We start from the raw sequence: 22,603 nt of genomic DNA, 5'->3' as shown, positions 1-22,603 counted from the left end.
TATATTTTTCAAATGCATGAATTGTTTTCTTACTGAAATTGTAAAATACCCAACCTTTTGGGAAAACATTGGATGTTGTGATGAAAATTCCTAATCAGAGAGGACTAGGGATCCTCTTAAGGGGCCCAAATCCATTCACAAAATACTGTGATTACTTTCTTGACTGTAAAACATAAATTGTTGCATTTCCACAATGTGAGCAAGGACTATCTGTGTAAAAATTAATTCTGTTACTTCCCTCTGTGCTGATAGTCACCTACAACACATGGACCCAGGAAACAATACAGGAATTTCAGAGTTCCACCTTCTGGGATTTACAGAGAAACCAGAACTGCAGCCCCTCATATTTGGGCTTTTCCTCTCCATGTATCTGATCACTGTGTTTGGAAACCTGCTCATCATCCTGGCTGTCAGCTCTGACTCCCACCTCCACACCCCCATGTACTTCTTCCTTGCAAACCTGTCTTTTGTAGACATCTGTTTCACCTCCACCACTGTCCCCAAGATGCTGTGGAACATCCAAACTCAGAGCAAAGTCATTACCTATGCAGGCTGCATCACACAGATGTATTTTTTCATACTATTTACAGGATTAGACATGTTCCTCCTGACAGTTATGGCTTATGACCGCTTTGTGGCCATCTGTCACCCGCTGCACTACACAGTCATCATGAACGCCTGGCTTTGTGGACTGCTGGTTCTGGTATGTTGGATCCTGAGTGTCTTTCATTCTTTACTACACACTTCCATGGTGTTGTGGTTGTCCTTCTGCACAGAGGTGGAAATCCCCCACTTTTTCTGTGAACTCAATCAGATGATCCAACTTGCATGTTCTGACACCTTTCTCAATAATATGGTGATGTATTTTGCAGCCATGTTGCTGGCTGTTGGTCCCTTCATTGGTATCCTTTACTCTTACTCTAAGATTGTTTCCTCCATATGTGGGATCTCATCAGCTCAGGGCAAGTATAAAGCATTTTCCACCTGTACATCTCACCTCTCAGTTGTCTCCTTATTTTATTGTACGAGCCTAGGAGTGTACCTTAGCTCTGCTGCTACCAAGAGCTCCCACTCAAATACAGTAGCTTCGGTTATGTACACGGTGGTTACACCAATGCTGAACCCGTTCATCTACAGCCTGAGGAATAAAGACATAAAGGAGGCTCTGGTGAGATTCTCTAGGATGACAGCTCTAAAAGGGATAATTGTTCTGGCACTGAAGACATGCCCATGAGTGCAGGGCCCAAAGCCTGATCCAAATGTTGAGATACATTGATCAGATTGTGGAAGTGGAACATCCCTCCTCTATTTTTTTTTTCTGGGAATTTCTATTTTTTTTAACCTCTCTGCATAATTTACATAACTCAGTTTATTAAGCTTTGTGATAACTCTGATATCCAAGAGATTTCCCTTTGTCATTATCCTGCTCTCTCAATGTCATTCCTAATCTCAAATGTGAAATATTTGGACATTCTCACTTATTCAAAGGACTCCATGAATCTGTTAAGAATTATTTCTTCTCTGGCCTTCTGAGTGGCTAAGGGGGTTAAAGCCTCTGCCTTCAGCTTGGGTCATGATTCCAGGGTTCTGGAATTGAGCCCCACATTGGACTCTCTGCTCAGTAGGGAGCCTACTCCCTCCCAATACCTCTCTGCCTACTTGTGATCTCTGTCAAGTAAATAAATACAATCTTTGAAAAAAAATCTTCTCAAATTAAACACATCAGGGTAAGTATAGTTTCTTTAGTTTGACTGAATACTACTCCTATGGAAAATCTACTCTTGGCCACCAGGGCTATTTATGTAAATTTATAATAGGTGAAAATCTAATGCCACTGTGCTTCTCTCTCATGAACATCATTCCTTTGTATATTGTTATCTTTACTGTTCTGTCTGAGAATGGATATTTAGATATACTGGTGATTGTAGCTGTTCATGGAGATTTTTCTACACATTAGGATCCTGTTGTTACACAGCTTATGTTCATCGTGCCTACCATAGTCTTTAGGGGAAAAAAAAGATAGTAAAATACATTCTCCAAGTGGAATCTATACAGATATGGATAAAATAGAATGATAATATATGACCTTATAATCAACTTTGGCTTTAAGTGTGATAAAGCAAAATATTAAAGCATACATTTGTTATTGGCACTTCATCTATTCAATGAATTATGGAATATCAGAATCCATTCTAAAAGAATGTTCATTAAGATGAAAAAGTGGTAGACACGTTTGGGGTTTTATTAAATTATTTTCTGGATTCTGGGCCTTCCATTTCTCTAAATGAAGTATTTCCCACTATTCAAAATTTTGCCATAACCTCTAAAGTGTCAGTGAGTAAAGAGTATCATTATCATACATTATATACCATCCTCATAACTATGGCTGACTTACAAGCAAGCTTGGATTCCTGTCCATGATGTGACCTAGAGTCATAAGTTTTGTGCACACAGACTTGTCCTTCCAACTTTTCCATGTTACCTCAAAGGGGCCTCAATGGAGTCATTTTTATTTTTTATTTATTTTTTTAAAGATTTTTTTTTTTATCTGAGAGAGAGAGAGAGAGAGAGAGAGAGAGATGGAACACAATCAGGGGGAGTAGTAGGCAGGGAGAGGGAGAAGCAGACTCCCTGATGAGTAGGGAGCCTGATGCAAGAATGGATCCCAGGGTTCTGGGATTCTGACCTCAGCCGAAGGCAGCCATTTAAGGTACTGAGCCACTAGGCATCCTGGAGTCATTTTTATAATACATGAGATAAACTTGAAGAACAGAGTTCTTGAAACTAATTTCAAGTATCAGAAAAAATGCTTAGAATAAGAAGAATCAGATCATTACAAATGCTATGTGTTCTCCCTGAATTGATTATTATAACACTTAGCTATTGGTACATACAAAACACCCTAAAACAAAATGGATTAGTATAGGGGTGCCTGGATAATTCAGTTGGTTAAGCATATGCCTTTGGCTCAGATCCTGTTCCAGGGGTCCTGGAATTGAGCTCCCTACTCAGCAGGGAGTCTTTTTCTCCCTCTACTTCTTTCACAACCACCTGCCACCATGCTCCCTCTCTAGGTTATGCACTCTCTCTCTCTCTCTCTCTCTTTCTCTCTCTCTCATGTAAATAAATGAAATCTAAAAAAGAAATGGCTAATATAACGTCTTTATTATAGAAGGGGATTGTAGGGTAGGCCGTTGTTCTGATCTGTGCAGGGCTTCTCATGAGTCTGAAGTCAGTTTTGACTCTCTACATTGTGTTTCTAAGGGTCATCAGAGGCATGTTGCTATAGTAATTTTCCATCTTGAACCAATTTATGCCGTTTTTTTTAACTGTTTAAAATGTTAACTTTATTTTTTTTATTTTTATTTTTTTTTTGCTTTTTATTTTAATTTAATTTTTATTTTTTTTCCAATTTATTTATTTTCAGAAAAACATTATTCATTATTTTTTCACCACACCCAGTGCTCCATGCAAGCCGTGCCCTCTATAATACCCACCACCTGGTACCCCAACCTCCCACCCCCCCGCCACTTCAAACCCCTCAGATCGTTTTATTCCTTTCAAATATGTAGGTAGTTTTGGGGAGCCTCGTGCCTAGAAGGGGTTAACCCAATAAAGCAACAGTTCTTGGGAACCTCTTCAACTGAGGACTTTCACAGGTGGCGAGCTAGAGTGCCACAGTTTTTCCCTGGTAATTGTTATGAGAACATTGTAAGGTTTGGCTTGTTGCCATTGCAGCTGCTGTCTCAAGACTAAGTTAATAAGGCTCCTGTGTTTTGTGAATATTGAGTTATGGCCTAGGGTCCAAACCACGAAGGTCGAGGCTGTCTGATATCTCTGCATGGCCAGCTACTCTCAGGCCAAAATAGAAACTAGCACCAGCTGTACAGGAGGTGATTCCCTTAATGTGTGGTATAAATCAGAACTCTGCTAAATAAACTTTGGCACTATGTGACATCCTCCTTGATGCTCCTCCTGCCCCCATCTCTTTGTCTCTTAATTTCTTTTCACCATCCTCTTACTCTCACTTTCCTGGTTGGTATGTCGCGCCAGCCATGACAGGTAATCTTCTAGATACAAAATAAATGAGTTTATGAAATGTGAATGACCTTAATTTATTTCCACTATTTTAACATGCATGTGAACCTTTTCTTTTCCACAGTTGGAAGAGACCTTTCCCACCTGGACAGGGGTGGCTCAGCTACCTGTGCTCCAGATCTGCCCTGAGCCATAAGCACTACTAGAATTTTTTAAAATTCTCATTAATTTACTGGAGCATTATTACATGTGATAAACTGTACATGTTTAGGTATACAACTTTGGATGTGCTATGGTGAGTGCTGTGAAGTGTGTAAACCTGGAGATTCACAAATCTGTACCCCTGGGGATAAAAATATATTACATGTTTATAAAAAAATAATAAAAAAATCAAGTATGTAAAAAAAAGTGTACAACTTTGGGAATTGAAAGAATCACTGAAAAATCATGGGTACATACAGCATCATTCTTTTTCCATAGAACTCAAGAAGGTGCACAGAAAGCTCTAACTACTTCAATTTTTTTTCAATTTATTTATTTTCAGGAAAACATTATTCATTATTTTTTCACCACACCCAGTGCTCCATGCAAGCCGTGCTCTCTATAATACCCACCACCTGGTACCCCAACCTCCCACCCCCCCCCGCCACTTCAAACCCCTCAGACTGTTTCTCAGAGTCCATAGTCTCTCATGGTTCACCTCCCCTTCCAATTTACCCAAATTCCCTTCTCCTCTCTAATGCCTCTTGTCCTCCATGCTATTTGTTATGCTCCACAAATAAGTGAAACCATATGATAATTGACTCTCTCTGCTTGACTTATTTCACTCAGCATAATCTCTTCCAGTCCCGTCCATGTTGCTACAAAAGTTGGGGATTCAAGTAACACCCCTAATATGAGAGCATCCTTTCTGATGGAGGCATAATACCCCATAGTGTATATGGACCACATCTTCCTTATCCATTCGTCCATTGAAGGGCATCTTGGTTCTTTCCACAGTTTGGCGACTGTAGCCATTGCTGCTATAAACATTGGGTTACAGATGGCCCTTCTTTTCACGACATCTGTATCTTTGGGGTAAATACCCAGGAATGCAATTGCAGGGTCATAGGGAAGCTCTATTTTTAATTTCTTGAGGAATCTCCACACTGTTTTCCAAAATGGCTGCACCAACTTGCATTCCCACCAACAGTGTAAGAGAGTTCCCCTTTCCCCACATCCTCTCCAACACATGTTGTTTCCTGTCTTGCTAATTTTGGCCATTCTAACTGGTGTAAGGTGGTATCTCAATGTAGTTTGAATCTCCCTGATGGCTAATGATGATGAACATTTTTTCATGTGTGTAATAGCCATTTGTATGTCTTCATTGGAGAAGTGTATCTATTTCATTATGCAATTGTTAGGGTGTAATCCCTCCACCTTCGCTTTCAGAAAAGGCAATTCACCTTGCCTTCAGAAAAGGCAATATTGAATCATAAAAATAACTTCAAGAGATGTTTTAAGGCAAGAAGAAATGTGAAATACTTTGTTGGGTCCAAAGAAGTTTAAGATTAAGGGTTGTGTGTATGTAAATGTATGTATATTAATGTATATATTTATTTCAAGAAAACACACTCACATGCATGGATGTGCATGCACAAGTTTCATAACCCTCATTATAACTCATTATACCTGTCTATTGTGTTGAAAGAAAGCTTGAGAGAAACTTGCAGGGTACATGAATGAAAAGAATGAGCACTTGCTTTCACGTGGACTGCTAGGAATGTAGAAATTCAGACCCCAAAATTTAGAGAGCAGGTGGCCTGAATTTTCACAATATATCACTTTTCTTACCTAAGTGCCCAGAGGCCTCAAAGACAGAACCACACTGACATTATGCAAGGAGAACTCCTCTGTACCAGCTAATTGGGCTGAGTATCTCCAAAGTGACTTTAGATTTAAATCTCATGATTATAACATTTCACTATAAACATTTCATTCTCTGTCAAATAGTCATGTCTACATCCTGGCAGACGACCCACAAAATAAGTTTTTTGTTGATCTGACTGCAGTAAACTCTTCAATGGAAAAAAAAATGTATATATATTTTTCTTATCCTTAAGGTAGGGTTTCAGCACAAAATGCCCTTACCCAAAGAAGCTAGGAGAATGATTTGAGAGGCTTAAATTCAGCTTCTTCAAAAAAAAAATATTGGAGAAATGTCTTTGTCCCTTTTTATTGCTGCTATCACCAATTACCACACTGAGGGTTTAATAGAAACAAATTTATACTCTTCTAGTCCTTGAGGTCAATGCCATGCAAAAATGAATCTCTTTGGGCTAAAATCAAGGTGTCTCAGCAGGCATGGAGGTTCCTCAAAATGTTGAAAATAGAACTACCGGAGGGGGGAAAAGATGGCGGGGAAATAGGAGGAGGTGCCTTTTCAACCTGTACCATGAAGTGAGCTGATTACCTACCAAAGAACTCCAATCACCCATGAAATCAGCCTGAGATCAGAATTATACACGTCTGGATCTCTACAGGGGCAGAAGACGCCAGTGGGCAGGAAAAGTGGTGTGGGAATGGCGGACTAATATCGGAAGATAAACAAAAGGGGGAGGGAGCCACCAGAGGTGACCTGTTGGAAAGTAATACCCCAATAAGAGTGAGAGTGCCCTGCGTCTGGGGACCAGCATTAACTTGGAGACTGCTTGAAAGCACTCCAAAAGAGCAAAGGATCACGGTGGGGAAATTGTGGGAATCAGGGTGGCTAGGGACAGGGGCTTAAGTCCCAGGTCCCAGGACAGCCTCCCCTGGCGCTTAGCCAGAGAGAGTGCGGTGGAGAAACCAGCTCTTGGTCCCTAGCCCTCCAGCGTGCCTGAGAACGTGTGGGGTCCGGCTCCTGTGAGGGGATGGGAGACACCCAGACAGCAGAACGCGCGAGCCCTGCTATAGAGCCTGAGATGCATGCACCCCTGATCCTCCCCTGAGAGAGGTAGAAAGGCCCAGCTGGCACCCTTTGATATGCACCATTGTTTTAGAGCCTAAGATGTACGCCCCAAATTTTACCCCCAGAGAGGTGTGCAAAGGCCCAGCCTGGTGCTTTCAGACCTGCGCCTGATTCTCAAGCCTGAGAGCCCCGCGCAACCCACAGCCTCCCCTGAAAGAGGTGCACGCAAGCTGGGCACTCTTAAACCCAGATAGACCAGGAACTCCCAGCCCGGGCCAGTGGGAAAATCTCCGTGTGCGATCACTGCTTGGAACCTCTCTGGCAGTCTGGAGCTGCCCAGACAGCCGCCACTGCCGTGGCTTTGGGTAAAAGCAAAAGATCCTGCATCCCCAGGGACCGCGACTTGGAACTTGCTCTGCCAGTGGCCAAGGGGGAACTTATTTGGGCTCTGCAGCCAGACTGAGGCTTCTCTCTGAGAGGGAGGTCAGAGTGCGATTTGTTTTCCTCTAAAACTACAAAAACCATCAAAAGCGGTCAAGGTGAGAGAAAAAAAAAGTGAACAAACATAAAAACTGTCAGAGAACGAAAGCCTGAAAAAAACCAGTTTCCTCAGAGCCCACCCTCTTGAGGGGGGAGGGAGGACTTAACTCAGGGAACATCACTGACTGAAAACCCACGTGGCAGGCCCCTCCCCTAGAAAACAAACCAAGAAAGGAAAAAAAAAAAAAAGGATGACAAGAGAACAACCACCACTACTTCATAGGAAAACTTTTATTTTTTACTCGTTCCCACTACTCTGGTTCATTTTTTTTTTTTGTATATAGATTTTTTTTAACCTATTTTCCATCACAGTGTGCTGTCCAGTACATCAAATTCCATAATAACATTCTAACCTGAACTTTTTGATATATACAACTGTGTTTTTCTTTTCCATTTCTATCTTTATAATTTCTTTTTTTAATTGTAGTTTAGTTTAGTATAGCTTATTCCTTTTTATTTTTATTTTCTAATATTCATATAGAGTTAAACTTCAAAGTTGTCCCCTTTTCCCAGTCAATACTACCCATATAGGTAAACCAGTTTTTAATCCCCCTTTATCTTAGTTGAGTCCTTTAACAAAGATATCAAGATACATGCAGGAAGAATCAAATCAAACTTCCTCGCCCACACTGAGAATGGATAACCACTCTCCCATCTTTTTATTCCACCACTGATTCTATGATTTTGTGTTTGTCCTGATAGTATATAAATCTTACACTTGGGGTTCTTTTTGACAGATTCTTCCTTTAATTACATATATATTTTTTCTCTTGTCATATACTTTTATCAGTCTCTTTGTTTGTCTGCGTTTGTTTGTATACTTCCTAAATCTTACCTTGGGGCCCATTTGGGCTGAACCTTCTCTTTCATCTTCCCTTTCTTTCCTGTCTCTCTCTCTCTCTTCTTTTTTTTCTATTCTTTTGTCTCTTGTTTGGGTGGGGAATCCTGATTGCTCAGAAGTGTCCCAGGGTGCACCTTGACTGCACCACGGTCAATACATCGAGCTACATTGTTCAGTCATCTCTCACCAAAATGACTAGGAGGAGGAATGCCCAACAGAAGAAAAATACAGAGGATGGACCTTCTGCAACGGAGCTAAAGGCTATCAACATAGACAATATGTCAGAGGAGAAATCAGGCTAACAATTATCCAGGCAATAACTAGGTTGGGGAAAGCCATGGATGACCAAACAGAATTGATTAGGGCTGAGCTGAAAGTGACCAGAGATGATGTTCAAAATGTTAGGGCGGAGCTTAAAGCTACCAGGGCTGAGGTACACAATGCTCTCAATGAGTTCCAATCTGATCTAAATTCTCTCAAATCTAGGGTAACTGAGACAGAAGATAGAGTTAGTGATCTGGAGGACAAACAGATAGAGAAAGGATCAGGAGGAAGCCTGAAACAAACAGCTTAGAAACCATGAAAACAGAATCAGGGAAAGAGATGATGCCATGAAGCGTTCCAACATCAGAATTATTGGAATCCCTGAGGGGAGGAGAAAGAAAGAAGTCTAGAAGATATAGTGGAACAAGTTCTTCATGAAAATTTTCCCAATCTCGTGAATGGAATCAGTGCTCATGTACTAGAGGCCAAATGGTCTCTACAAAAGATTATACATTCCAAAAAAACATCACGACAACTGATAGTCAAATTGAGCAGACATAATTGTAGGTATAATCTCTTGAAAGCCGCTAGGACAAAGAGGCTCCTTACTTACAGAGGAAAGGCCATTAGAATAACGTCACACCTGTCCAAAGAGACCTGGAAAGCCAGAAAGGGCTGGCAAGATATATTCAGGGCACTAAATGAGAAGAACAAGCAGCCAAGAATACTTTATCCAGCAAGACTGACATTCAAAATGGATGGAGAGATAAAGAATTTCCAAGACCAGCAAGGCTTAAAAGACTAAGCAACCACTAAGCTGACACTGCAGGAAATATTAAGGGGGGTTCTATAAAAGAGGGAAAATCCTAAGAATAGCATTGAACAGAAATACAGAGACAATATACAGAAAGAAGGACTTCAAAGGTAACTCGATGTCAATAAAAACGTATCTATCAATAATCACTCTCAATGTGAATGGCCTAAATGTGGCCATAGAATGGCACAGGGTTGCAGATTGGATAAAATGACAGGACCCATCCATATGTTGTCTACAAGAGACCCATTTTGAATCTTAAGAAACACCCAGACTGAAAGTGAAGGGATGGAGAAGCATTTCTCATGCCAGTGGACCTCAAAAGAAGGCTGGATTAGCGATTCTTGTATCATATAAATTAGATTTTAAACTAAAGACTGTAGTCAGAGATACAGAAGGACACTACATAATCCTTAAAGGGACTATCCACCAAGATGATCTAACAATTGTAAATATCTATGCCCCCAATATGGGAGGAGCCAATTACATAAGAAAACTGTTAATCAAGATAAAGAGTCATATTGATATGAATACATTAATAGTAGGAGATCTTAACATGCCTCTCTCAGAAATAGACAGATCATTGAAGCAGAAAATCAATAAAGAAACAAGAGCATTGAATGACACATTGGACCAGATGGACCTCATAGATATTTGCAGAACATTCCATCCTAAAACAACAGAATACTCATTCTTCTCAAGTGCACATGGAACCTTCTCCAGAATAGACCACATACTGGGTCACAAATCAGGACTCAACTGATACCAAAAGACTGAGATGATTTCTTGCATATTCTCATATCACAATTCTTTGAAACTGGAACTCAATAACAAGGAAAAGTTCCGAAGGGACTCAAACACCTGGAAGCTAAAGACCACCTTGCTTAAGAATGCTTGGATCAACAATTCTGATGTTGGAATGCTTCATGGCATCATTTATTTCCCTGATTCTGTTTTCGTGGTTTCTAAGCTGTTTGTTCCAGGCTTCCTCTTGATCCTTTCTATCTGTCTTCCAGATCACTAATTCTATATTCTGTCTCAGTTACCCTAGCTTTGAGAGAGTTTATATTAGATTGGAACTCATTGAGAGCATTGTGAACCTCCTCCCTGGTAGCTTTAAGCTCCGCCCTAACATTGTGAACATCCTGTCTGGTCGATTTCAGATCGGCCCTAATCTATTCTGTTTGGTCATCCATGGCTTTGTCCAACCTAGCTATTGCCTGGATTAGCCCTCAGGGAGATTCAAATTAAAACCACATTGAGATATCACCTTACACCAGTTAGAATGGCCAAAATTAACAAAACAGGAAACAACATGTGTTGGAGAGGATGTGGAGAAAGGGGAACCCTCTTACACTGTTGGCGGGAATGCAAGTTGGTGCAGACTCTTTGGAGAACAGTGTGGAGAATCCTCAAGAAATTAAAAATAGAGCTTCCCTATGACCCTGCAATTGCACTCCTGGGTATTTACCCCAAAGACACATTTGTTGTTAAAAGAAGGGCCATCTGTACCCCAATGTTTATAGCAGCAATGGCTACAGTCGCCAAACTATGGAAAGAACCAAGATGCCCTTCAACGGAAGAATGGATAAGGAAGATGTGGTCCATATACACTATGGAGTATTATGCCTCCATCATAAAGGATGATATCCAACTTTTGTAGCAACATGGACGGGACTGGAAGAGATTATGCTGAGTGAAATCAGTCAAGCAGAGAGAGTCAATTATCATATGGTTTCACTTATTTGTGGAGCATAACAAATAGCATGGAGGACAAGGGGCATTAGAGAGGAGTAGGGAATTTGGGTAAATTGTAAGGGGAGGTGAACCATGAGAGACTATGGACTCTGAGAAACAGTCTGAGGGGTTTGAAGTGGCGGGGGGGTGGGAGGTTGGGGTATCAGGTGGTGGGTATTATAGAGGGCACGGCATGCATGGAGCACTGGGTGTGGTGAAAAAATAATGAATACTGTTTTTCTGAAAATAAATAACTTGGAAAACAAACAAACAAACAAAAACACTATATCCTTCTAAATAAAAAAAGCATGAAATTAAAAGAATATAGACATTTAGACACACAGATTTAAAGAAGAATGGGAAATCTTAATTTTAGTAATCAATTCATTTTTTAAATCTTAATCTACAAAGGGCTCAAAGTCAGAATCTATATTTAAAAAAATACAGAATTTATATTTATTTATTTATTTTTTAAAAAAAATTATTATTTATTTATTTATTTTCAGAAAAACTGTATTCATTATTTTTTCACCACACCCAGTGCTCCATGCAAGCCGTGCCCTCTATAATACCCAACCCCTGGTACCCAACCTCCCACCCCCCCGCCACTTCAAACCCCTCAGATTGTTTTTAAGTGTCCATAGTCTCTCATGGTTCACCTCCCCTTCCAATTTACCCAAATTCCCTACTCCTCTCTAACGCCCCTTGTCCTCCATGCTATTTGTTATGCTCCACAAATAAGTGAAACCATATGATAATTGACTCTCTCTGCTTGACTGATTTCACTCAGCATAATCTCTTCCAGTCCCATCCATATTGCTACAAAAGTTGGGTATTCGTCTTTTCTGAAGGAGGCATAATACTCCATAGTGTATATGGACCACATCTTCCTTATCTGTTCATCCGTTGAAGGGCATCTTGGGTCTTTTCATAGTTTGGCGACTGTCGCCATTGCTGCTATAAACATTGGGGTACAGATAGCCCTTATTTTCACGACATCAGTATCTTTGGGGTAAATACCCAGGAGTGCAATTGCAGGGTCGTAGGGAAGCTCTATTTTTAATTTCTTGAGGAATCTCCACACTGTTCTCCAAAGAGTCTGCACCAACTTGCATTCCCACCAACAGTGGAAGAGGGTTCCCCTTTCTCCACATCCTCTCCAACACATGTTGTTTCCTGATTTGTTAATTTTGGCCATTCTAACTGGTGTAAGGTGATATCTCAATGTGGTTTTAATTTGAATCTCCCTGAAGGCTAATGATGATGAGCATTTTTTCCTGTGTCTGATAGCCATTTGTATGTCTTGATGGGAGAAGTGTCTGTTCATATCTTCTGCCCATTTTTTGATATGTTTACCTGTTTCATGTGTGTTGAGTTTGAGGAATTCATTATAGATCCTGGATATCAACCTTTTGTCTGTACTGTCATTTGCAAATATCTTCTCCCGTTCCGTGGGTTGCCTCTTTGTTTTTTTGACTGTTTCCTTTGCTGTGCAGAAGCTTTTGATTTTGATGCAGTCCCAGAACTTTATTTTCGCTTTTGTTTCCTTTTCCTTTGGAGACGTATCTTGAAAGAAGTTGCTGTGGCTGATATCAAAGAGATTTCTTTCTATGTTCTCCTCTAAGATTCTGATGGATTCCTGTCTCACATTGAGGTCTTTTATCCATTTTGAGTTGATCTTTGTGTACGGTGTAAGAGAATGGTCGAGTTTCATTCTTCTACATATAGCTGTCCAGCTTTCCCAGCACCATTTATTGAAGAGACTGTCTTTTTTCCACTGTATATTTTTTCCTGTTTTGTCAAAGATTAATTAACCATAGAGTTGAGGGTCCATATCTGGGCTCTCTACTCTCTTTCACTTGTCCATGTGTCTGGTTTTATGTCAGTACCATGCTGTCTTGGTGATCACAGCTTTGTATTAAAGCTTGAAATCAGGTAAGGTGATGCCGCCCGCTTTAATTTTGTTTTTCAACATTTCCTTAGCGATTCGGGGTCTCTTCTGATTCCATACAAATTTTAGGATTATTTGCTCCAGCTCTTTGAAGAATGCCGGTGTAATTTTGATCGGAATGGCATTAAAAGTATAGATTGCTCTAGGCAGTATAGACATTTTAACAATGTTTATTCTTCCGATCCAAGAGCAAAGAATGGTCTTCCATCTTTTTGTGTGTTCTTTAATTTCTTTCATGTGTGTTCTGTAGTTCCTCAAGTACAGATCCTTTACTTGTTTAGTTAGGTTAATTCCCAGGTATCTTATGGTTCTTGGTGCTATAGTAAATGGAACCGATTCTCTAATTTCCCTTTCTGTATTTTCGTTGTTAGTGTATAAGAAAGCCACTGATTTCTGAACATTGACTTTGTATCCTGCCACGTTGCTGAATTGCTGTATGAGTTCTAGTAGTTTGGGGGTGGAGTGTTTTGGGTTTTCCATATAAAGAATCATGTCATCTGCGAAGAGAGAGAGTTTGACTTCTTCATTACCAATTTGGATACCTTTTATTTCTCTCTGTTGTCTGATTGCTGTTGGAGGACTTCTAATACTATGTTGAACAAGAGGGGTGAAAGTGGGCATCCTTGTCTTGTTCCTGATCTCAATGGGAAGGCTGCAAGCTTTTTCCCATTGAGGATGATATTTGCTATGGGTCTTTCAGATAGATTTGATGAGGTTCAGGAATGTTCCCTCTATCCCTATACTTTGAAGTGTTTTAATCAGGAACGGATGCTGGATTTTGTCAAATGCTTTTTCTGCATCAATTGAGAGGACCATGTGGTTCTTCTCTCTTCTCATATTAATTTGTTGTATCACATTGATTGATTTGCGAATGTTGAATCATCCTTGTAGCCCAGGGATGAATCCCACCTGATCATGGTGGATAATCTTTTTAATGTGTTGTTGGATCCTGTTGGCTAGGATCTTGTTGAGAATCTTGGCATCCATATTCATCAGTGATATTGTTCTGAAATTCTCCTTTTTGTTATGGTCCTTGTCTGGTTTGGGGATCAGGGTAATGCTGGCTTCATAGAAAGAGTCTGGAAGTTTTCCTTCTGCTTCAATTTTTTGAAACAGCTTCAGGAGAATAGGTGTTATTTCTTCTTGGAAGGTTTGGTAGAATTCCCCAGGGAATCTGTCAGGTCCTGGGCTCTTGTTTTTTGGGAGATTTTTGATCACTGCTTCAATCTCGTTATTAGATATCGGTGTATTCAGGTTGTCGATTTCTTCCTGGTTCAATTTTGGTAGTTTATATTTTTCCAGGAATGCATCCATTTCATCTAGGTGCTAAGCTTATTGGCATATAACTGTTCATAATAACTTCTGATGATTGTTTCTACTTCCTTGGCGTTAGTTGTGATCTCTCCCTTTTCATTCATAATTTTATGAATTTGGGATTTCTCTCTTTTCTTTCGGATTAGTGTAGCCAGTGGCCCTGATATGGACCCTCAACTCTATGGTCAATTAATCTTCGACAAAACAGGAAAAAATATACAGTGGAAAAAAGACAGTCTCTTCAATAAATGGTGCTGGGAAAACTGGACGGCTATATGTAGAAGAATGAAACTCGACCATTCTCTTACACCGTACACAAAGATCAACTCAAAATGGATAAAAGACCTCAACGTGAGACAGGAATGCATCAGAATCTTAGAGGAGAACATAGGCAGTAATCTCTTTGATATCAGCCACAGCAACTTCTTTCAAGATACGTCTCCAAAGGCAAAGGAAACAAAAGCGAAAATAAACTTCTGGGACTGCATCAAAATCAAAAGCTTCTGCACAGCAAAGGAAACAGTCAAAAAAACAAAGAGGCAACCCACGGAATGGGAGAAGATATTTGCAAATGACAGTACAGACAAAAGGTTGATATCCAGGATCTATAATGAATTCCTCAAACTCAACACACATGAAACAGGTAAACATATCAAAAAATGGGCAGAAGATATGAACAGACACTTCTCCCATCAAGACATACAAATGGCTATCAGACACAGGAAAAAATGCTCATCATCATTAGCCTTCAGGGAGATTCAAATTAAAACCACATTGAGATATCACCTTACACCAGTTAGAATGGCCAAAATTAACAAATCAGGAAACAACATGTGTTGGAGAGGATGTGGAGAAAGGGGAACCCTCTTCCACTGTTGGTGGGAATGCAAGTTGGTGCAGACTCTTTGGAGAACAGTGTGGAGATTCCTCAAGAAATTAAAAATAGAGCTTCCCTACGACCCTGCAATTGCACTCCTGGGTATTTACCCCAAAGATACTGATGTCGTGAAAATAAGGGCTATCTGTACCCCAATGTTTATAGCAGCAATGGCCACAGTCGCCAAACTATGGAAAGAACCAAGATGCCCTTCAACGGATGAATGGATAAGGAAGATGTGGTCCATTTACACTATGGAGTATTATGCCTCCATCAGAAAGGACGAATATCCAACTTTTGTAGCAACATGGACGGGACTGGAAGAGATTATGCTGAGTGAAATCAGTCAAGCAGAGAGAGTCAATTATCATGTGGTTTCACTTATTTGTGGAGCATAACCAATAGCATGGAGGACAAGGGGCATTAGAGAGGAGTAGGGAATTTGGGTAAATTGGAAGGGGAGGTGAACCATGAGAGACTATGGACTCTGAAAAACAGTCTGAGGGGTTTGAAGTGGCGGGGGGGTGGGAGGTTGGGGTATCAGGTGGTGGGTATTATAGAGGGCACGGCTTGCATGGAGCACTGGGTGTGGTGAAAATATAATGAATAATGTTTTTCTGAAAATAAATAAATTTTAAAAAATTTAAAAAAAAGTGCTCAATATTTACAGTCTTTTCTGATTCCATATATATTTTAGATAATTTGTTCCATCTCTGTGAGAAATGCTGGTGGTATTTTGATAAGGATTAAGCTGAGTGTGTATATTGCTTTGGGTAGCATAGAAATTTTAATAATATTTGTTCTTCTAATCCATGAGTATGGAATGTCTTCCAATTCTTTGCACCTTCCTCAATTTCTTTCACAAGTATTCTATAATTTTTAGACCACAGACATTTTACCTCTTTGGTTAGGTTTCTTCCTAGATAACTTATGGTTTTTGGTACAACTGTAAACAGCCAAGAGACACATGAAAGATGTTTATATCACTCATCATCAGACAAATACAAATCAAAACCACAGTGAGATACCACCTCACACTGTTCACAAAAGCTAAAATTAACAACTTGGTAGACAACAGATATTAGCCCAGATGCAGAGAAAAGGGCACCCCCTCAAAATGTATGTGGGAACGCAGACTGGTGCAGACATTCCGGAAAACAGTATGGATGATTCTAAAAAAAATCAAAATAGAGCCACCATACGATTCAGCAATTGCAGTGCTTGGTATTTCTGCAATGGATACAAACATAGTGATTCAAAAAGGCACATCTGTCTCAATGTTTATAGCAGCCATGTCCACAATAGGCAAAATATGGAAAGAGCCCAGAGGTCCATCCACAGATGAGTGGATAAAGATGTAGTATATGTACAAAATGTAATATTACTTGGTCATTAAAGAATTGAATCTCACCATTTACAAAGAACTGGAGGGAGGTAGCATGTATTATGCTAAACAAAATAAGTCAGAGAAAGGCAAATACTATGATTTCATTCATAAGTGAAATTTAAGAAACAAAATGAATAAACATAGGGTAAGGGAAGGAAAAATTAAAAAAAAAGATACAAACAGAGGTGGAGGGAAACCATAAGAGCCTTTATAATAGGACAGAAACTGATGGTTGCTGGAGGGGAGGTCGGTAGGGGGCGATGGGGTAATTGGGTGATGTTCATTGAGGGTAGTTGATGGAATGAATACTGGGCATTATATGCAACTTATGAATCACTAAATTCTACCTCTAAAACTAATAATACACTCTATGTTAATTCAATTGAATTTAAATAAATATTTTTAAAAAGCAGCAGCAAAAAATTGTGTTCAATAAATAGATAGGGAGAAACAGACAGAGGGAGGGAGAAATGAGAAATACATAAAGAGTAAAATGATCTAATAAGCTCAGTTTTTCTGAAAGACTACAAGGAAGGAAAGCTTCCTTGGTGCTAGCAGCATTCAGTCTTGCTTACATGCCATTTTTAATCATCAAAAATAATAACAGCAAAATAAGATTTGTTCACAACACAAAGTAGTGACATCTTTATAGTGTGAATTATATTATAGATTGCACACCACAAGAGAAAAATAAACCAACATTTCACAAAACTTGGGCATTTTTATTACGAGAGAGCAGACTGAAGAAGACTTTCTAATTTTCTTCCTGTGCCTTTTCCATATTTATTTGACCCATGTTTTTTTGTTTGATTTCATAGAGGATGAGGTGAACCTTTTATCACTTTTTTGTGATATCTTTTTGTTTTTATTTGTTATTCTTAGCCTTTGGATACAGTCACTCTCTTGACAAGTCTGATAAACATAATGGGTCTATGTTCTTGTCCAATATGCAATACTCTGAAATTCTACACACCTGGAGGCAATCTATCCTCTTACTCTGAATACTCTTTCTGTGACTTATCTGAGGACATTAAATTAGACTCAGATTTATCTCACTGTGCTCTTTCTGTCACTGTGAGGTAAGAACCAAAGGAGCAGGGACGTCACCTTTGTTGTTTATGTTTTTCTAGAATTGAAGAAAATGGGACATTATGAAATCATAGAATGACAAAGGAGGTAAAACCAGGTTAACAAGAGCAGTTTCTGTACAACTGTATTCAATAGTTGAAAAGACTTTTGAGAACTAACTGGAACAGGTTCTACAGGAGCAATAATTCTACAAGATCAACATGGATGAATATTAAAACTCCTCATGACATTGAAATAAATGTGTGTTACATATAAGTTCTTAGAAATTTTTGGAACATAGCATATGCTCTTTTAGTATATGTTGAATGAACCAGGAATTAGGTCTCCTCAAATATGGACATTTAATATATGACAGAGCTGCATTTGAATTTCATTGGAAAAGATTGGATTGTTGAATGGAAGTTGGCACAAACAGCTTTCTCCGTGGAATGAATTTCAGTGGTTCCTTATCTCACACATCTTACAAAAAACAAAAGGAGTAAACCCTTGGTATAAGAATAACCATTCCATTTTCGATACACACCTAGAATGAAATGAAATCCACAAGTGGGCAAACCATAATATAGGCAAAAATTTCAGAAGTAAGAATATAGTATATTTAACTGAATAACATTTAAAACTATTTTATGGCCGACAGTATCTAACTAGAAGTCAATAGAGAAACAGATTTACAATAATAACTTGAAATGCTGATAATTGTAAATAGACACATCATATGTGAACGTATAATAATAATAGATAAACGAACATGGTGATCAAATATATGAATCTTAACTAGAGTTCAGTAAGTTTAAGCCCCATACTGAGTGTAGAGATAACTTTAAAAACTCATTTTTTATTATTTTTAAGATTTATTTATTTTCCGCATAACAATATTCATTGTATTTGCACCACACCCAGTGCTCCATGTAATCCATGCCCTCTATAATACCCACCAACCTCCCACCCCATGCCACTTCAAACCCCTTAGATTGTTTTTCAGAGTCCATAGTCTCTCATGTTTCACCTCCCCTTCCAATTTCCCTCAACTCCCTTCTCCTCTCTAACTCCCCTTGTCCTCCATGCTATTTGTTATGCTCCACAAATAAGTGAAACCATATGATAATGGACTCTCTCTGCTTGACTTATTTCACTCAGCATAATCTCTTCCAGTCCCGTCCATGTTGCTACAAAAGTTGGGTATTCATCCTTTCTGATGGAGGCATAATACTCCATAGTGTATATGGACCACATCTTCTTTATCCATTCGTCCATTGAAGGGCATCTTGGTTCTTTCCACAGTTTGGCGACCATGGCCATTGCTGCTATAAACATTGGGGTAGAGATGGCCCTTCTTTTCACTACATCTGTATCTTTGGGGTAAATACCCAGGAGTGCAATGGCAGGGTCATAGGGAAGCTCTATTTTTAATTTCTTGAGGAATCTCCACACTGTTTTCCAAAGAGTCTGCACCAACTTGCATTCCCACCAACAGTGTAAGAGGGTTCCCCTTTCTCCACATCCCCTCCAACACACGTTGTTTCCTGTCTTGCTAATTTTGGCCATTCTAACTGGTGTAAGTTGATGTCTCAATAGGTTTTTATTATTTTTTATTAAGTTATTTTAGTCAGCATACAGTACAGCATTAGTTTTTGATGTAGTGCTCCATGATGTATTGTTTGTGTATAATACCAAGTGCTCCATGCAATGCATGCCCTCCTTGACACCCATCACTAGGCTAACCCATTACCCCACCCCACTCCCCTCTAAAACCTTCAGTTTGTTTCCTGAGTCCATAGTCTCTCGTTGTTCATCTCTCCCTCTGATTTCCCCACCCCTTCATTTTTTTCCTTCCTTCTCCTAAAGTCCTCCATGCTATTCCTTATGTCCCACAAATAAGGGAAATGATATGATAATTGGCTTTCTCTGCTTGACTTATTTCACTTAGCATAATCTCCTCCAGTTCCAACAACAATGATTCAAAAGTTGGATATCCACCCTTTCTGATGGCTGAGTAATATTATTTTTTAAAAAATATGGATATAATTTAACTGAGGATTTCTCAGTCTCTGCACTATGTGCATTCAGGGCTAAATGCTTTTCTGTGGTGTGCTGTGTCCTATGTGTTATAGGGTGCTTAGAGGGACCCTGGACACCAAACACCCCTTCCCAATGTGACAGCCCAAAATGACTTTGAATATTGCTCAATGCCCCCAGTGCACAAAATCACCTTGGTTAAGAAAGATAATTTTAACTATTTAAAAAGTATTTTGTGGCATATATATTCAATAATATTTCTCATTAAATAATAATTTAATGAAGAAAAATAAAAAAGATCTTCAAAATAACACAGTCACACCATGAAATGTCATGCAGGCATTGAAATAATGAATCAGGTTTACACTGGTTCCCTAGAGGGTTTTATATAAGATACTCTCGAGTCTGAAGGCCAGGGGAGAAGAGCTAGAATAAAAGATTGTACCAAAACATTAAGAGTACTTAAAATATATTAGATGTCTTTTCATACATTCAAATTGAAAGTGTAAATGTGTATGTGTCCATAGCATAGAATAATTTTAAAAGAAATGGATATTTTTTTTAAAGAAAGAAGGACGGGGACTTTGGACAGCCACTTTGGAAAACAGTGTGGAGATTCCTCAAGAAATTAAAAATAGAGCTTCCCTATAGCCCTGAAATTGAACTCTTGGGTATTTACCCCAAAGATACAGATGTAGTGAAAAGAAGGGCCATCTCTACCCTAATGTTTATAGCAGCAATGGCCATGGTCGCCAAACTGTGGAAAGAACCAAGATGCCCTTCAACGGACGAATGGATAAGGAAGATGTGGTCCATATACACTATGGAGTATTATGCCTCCATCAGAAAGGATGAATCCGCAACTTTTGTAGCAACATGGATGGGACTGGAAGAGATTATGCTGAGTGAAATAAGTCAAGCAGAGAGAGTTAATTATCATATGATTTCACTTACTTGTGGAGCATAACAAATAACATAGAGGACATAGGGAGATGGAGAGGAGAAGGGAGTTGAGGGAAATTGGAGAGACTATGGACTCTGAAAAACAATCTGAGGGCTTTGAAGGGTGGAGGGTGGGAGGATGGGAGAAACAGGTGGTGGGTATTAGAGAGGGCATGGATTGCATGGAGCACTGGGTGTGGTACAAAAACAATGAATACTTTTATGCTGAAAATAAATTTTAAAAATTAAAAAAAAAGAAATCAGTGGAGGGAATATATTACGAGTAACTCACAGACTTTACCACACTAAATTCATACACTCTCGCACATTCTGCACAAATGCATTTACACACACATTAAAAAATGAAATGGAAAATAGCTAAATTGATTATATAAATAGCAATACTTTGCTTAAAAGAATGCAATAAAATGAATTCTGATACACTGAAAAGATGTTTAAAAAATTTAAAATTTTTAAAAAAAATGCTATGAAAACAGGATTAAAAACACTCTGAATGCATTATGCAAACATCAAGGACTCCCACAATTTTCAATGGAGGAAGTGTGTGACTAGCTACGTTAAGATATATTCAGGTTCACATGTAATGAGGTAATTTTAAAGGAAGCTCATTAGCATACCTTTTTTCACATAATACATGTAAGAAATTTCATTTGAACACTCGAGAGAGGAGGTATTCTGATATGTATGCTTCATGTACTGCTCTTGCATATATAAACCAGGGAGATTCTTTCATCTGGATTTTCTCTTCAGTATAGAAATGTAGTTTAGTATGTTCCATCTTGAACATGAAAACACATTTCCTCATTTAACTGTCTATCCCTCCACAACTAACACTTGACTTTCTACTCAGGTTAAATACAAAGATCCTTGGTTTCATGTTCTACTTTTATGCTTCCCATCCCCCACATGATTGGATTTCCCTTATTATGATTTACTTGTTTAGGTTGAACCTTGCATTTCTGAATTCCATGTTCACTTCTATTTTTAGCATTATAAATACATAAGCGAATCAACCAATAATTTTCTTAATCAAAACGGCAGACAGCCACAGCAAACTCTCAGCTCTGGGCTAGGTTGGATTGGCCCTCAGATGACCTCAGCTAAATGTTGTTGACTTTCATTCTTAGACCAAATTTAGTCCCTACTGGGCAGGAAAACTCATCTAGATGGAGTATCTGTGAGGAAGGTCTTCACATGGAAATCAAAATACCTGTCTGGTTGGTAGATGGTGAAGTATGAAGCTCTGACGACAGACAAGACAATAGGAATGAGTCAGATTCCTGTGCCCCATCCAGACTTAGGACTGCACCAGAAAAGACCAGGTCCTGTCCAGTCTGAGGTTGCCCATGCTGTGGGACTGCAGCAGAGGAAGTATTTACAGCTGCTTTGGTCTGCTCATTAGGCACAATTTCCCTCTTGTTCCTCCCACCTTTAGGCACATGATTTCCCTGTGGGACAAGTCTGGACAGAAATGAAATTTTTACTGTTGAATTTCTGTTCCTAGGAAACCAGGTGATAAGCCAGGTGAAGTCAGTTTTTCTTACTCTTTTTCCTTATCTTCTTCTGTCTTTCAGGGACCTAAACTCCCAACACATTATCCCACTCCTGAGTGAATGTTTTCTCCTATTTCCAACTGAGGAATCAACTATGACTAGGTCCACTGTGCCCTTCAAAGCATTGAGCTGTGGAGACACAATCCCTGATATCTCTAGAATGTTACTTTTGCCTTTCTAAACAAAAATGAAAAGTTTGTTCCTCTAATGTAAAATCCTGGGCACTAATCTCACAATTTTATCTTAAGTTCAGAAATACAACTTAAAATGTCAGTACAGACAAAAGGTTG

General features: G+C 39.2%; 1 protein-coding gene across 1 annotated transcript; it reads left to right on the top strand.

The window, feature by feature from the left end:
* Positions 1-265: 265 nt before the first annotated feature.
* Positions 266-22,162, top strand: LOC122910228 (olfactory receptor 7A17-like). The gene is made up of 3 exons (XM_044254886.1): positions 266-1,168; positions 9,211-9,276; positions 21,986-22,162. The coding sequence occupies exons 1-3, from the start codon at positions 266-268 to the stop codon at positions 22,160-22,162; spliced, it is 1,146 nt and encodes a 381-aa protein (XP_044110821.1).
* Positions 22,163-22,603: the final 441 nt, after the last annotated feature.

The sequence above is a fragment of the Neovison vison genome, chromosome 6 (genome assembly GCF_020171115.1).
Source record: "Neovison vison isolate M4711 chromosome 6, ASM_NN_V1, whole genome shotgun sequence".
NCBI lineage: Eukaryota > Metazoa > Chordata > Mammalia > Carnivora > Mustelidae > Neogale > Neogale vison.
This window is presented reverse-complemented; position numbering and strand designations above follow the sequence as displayed.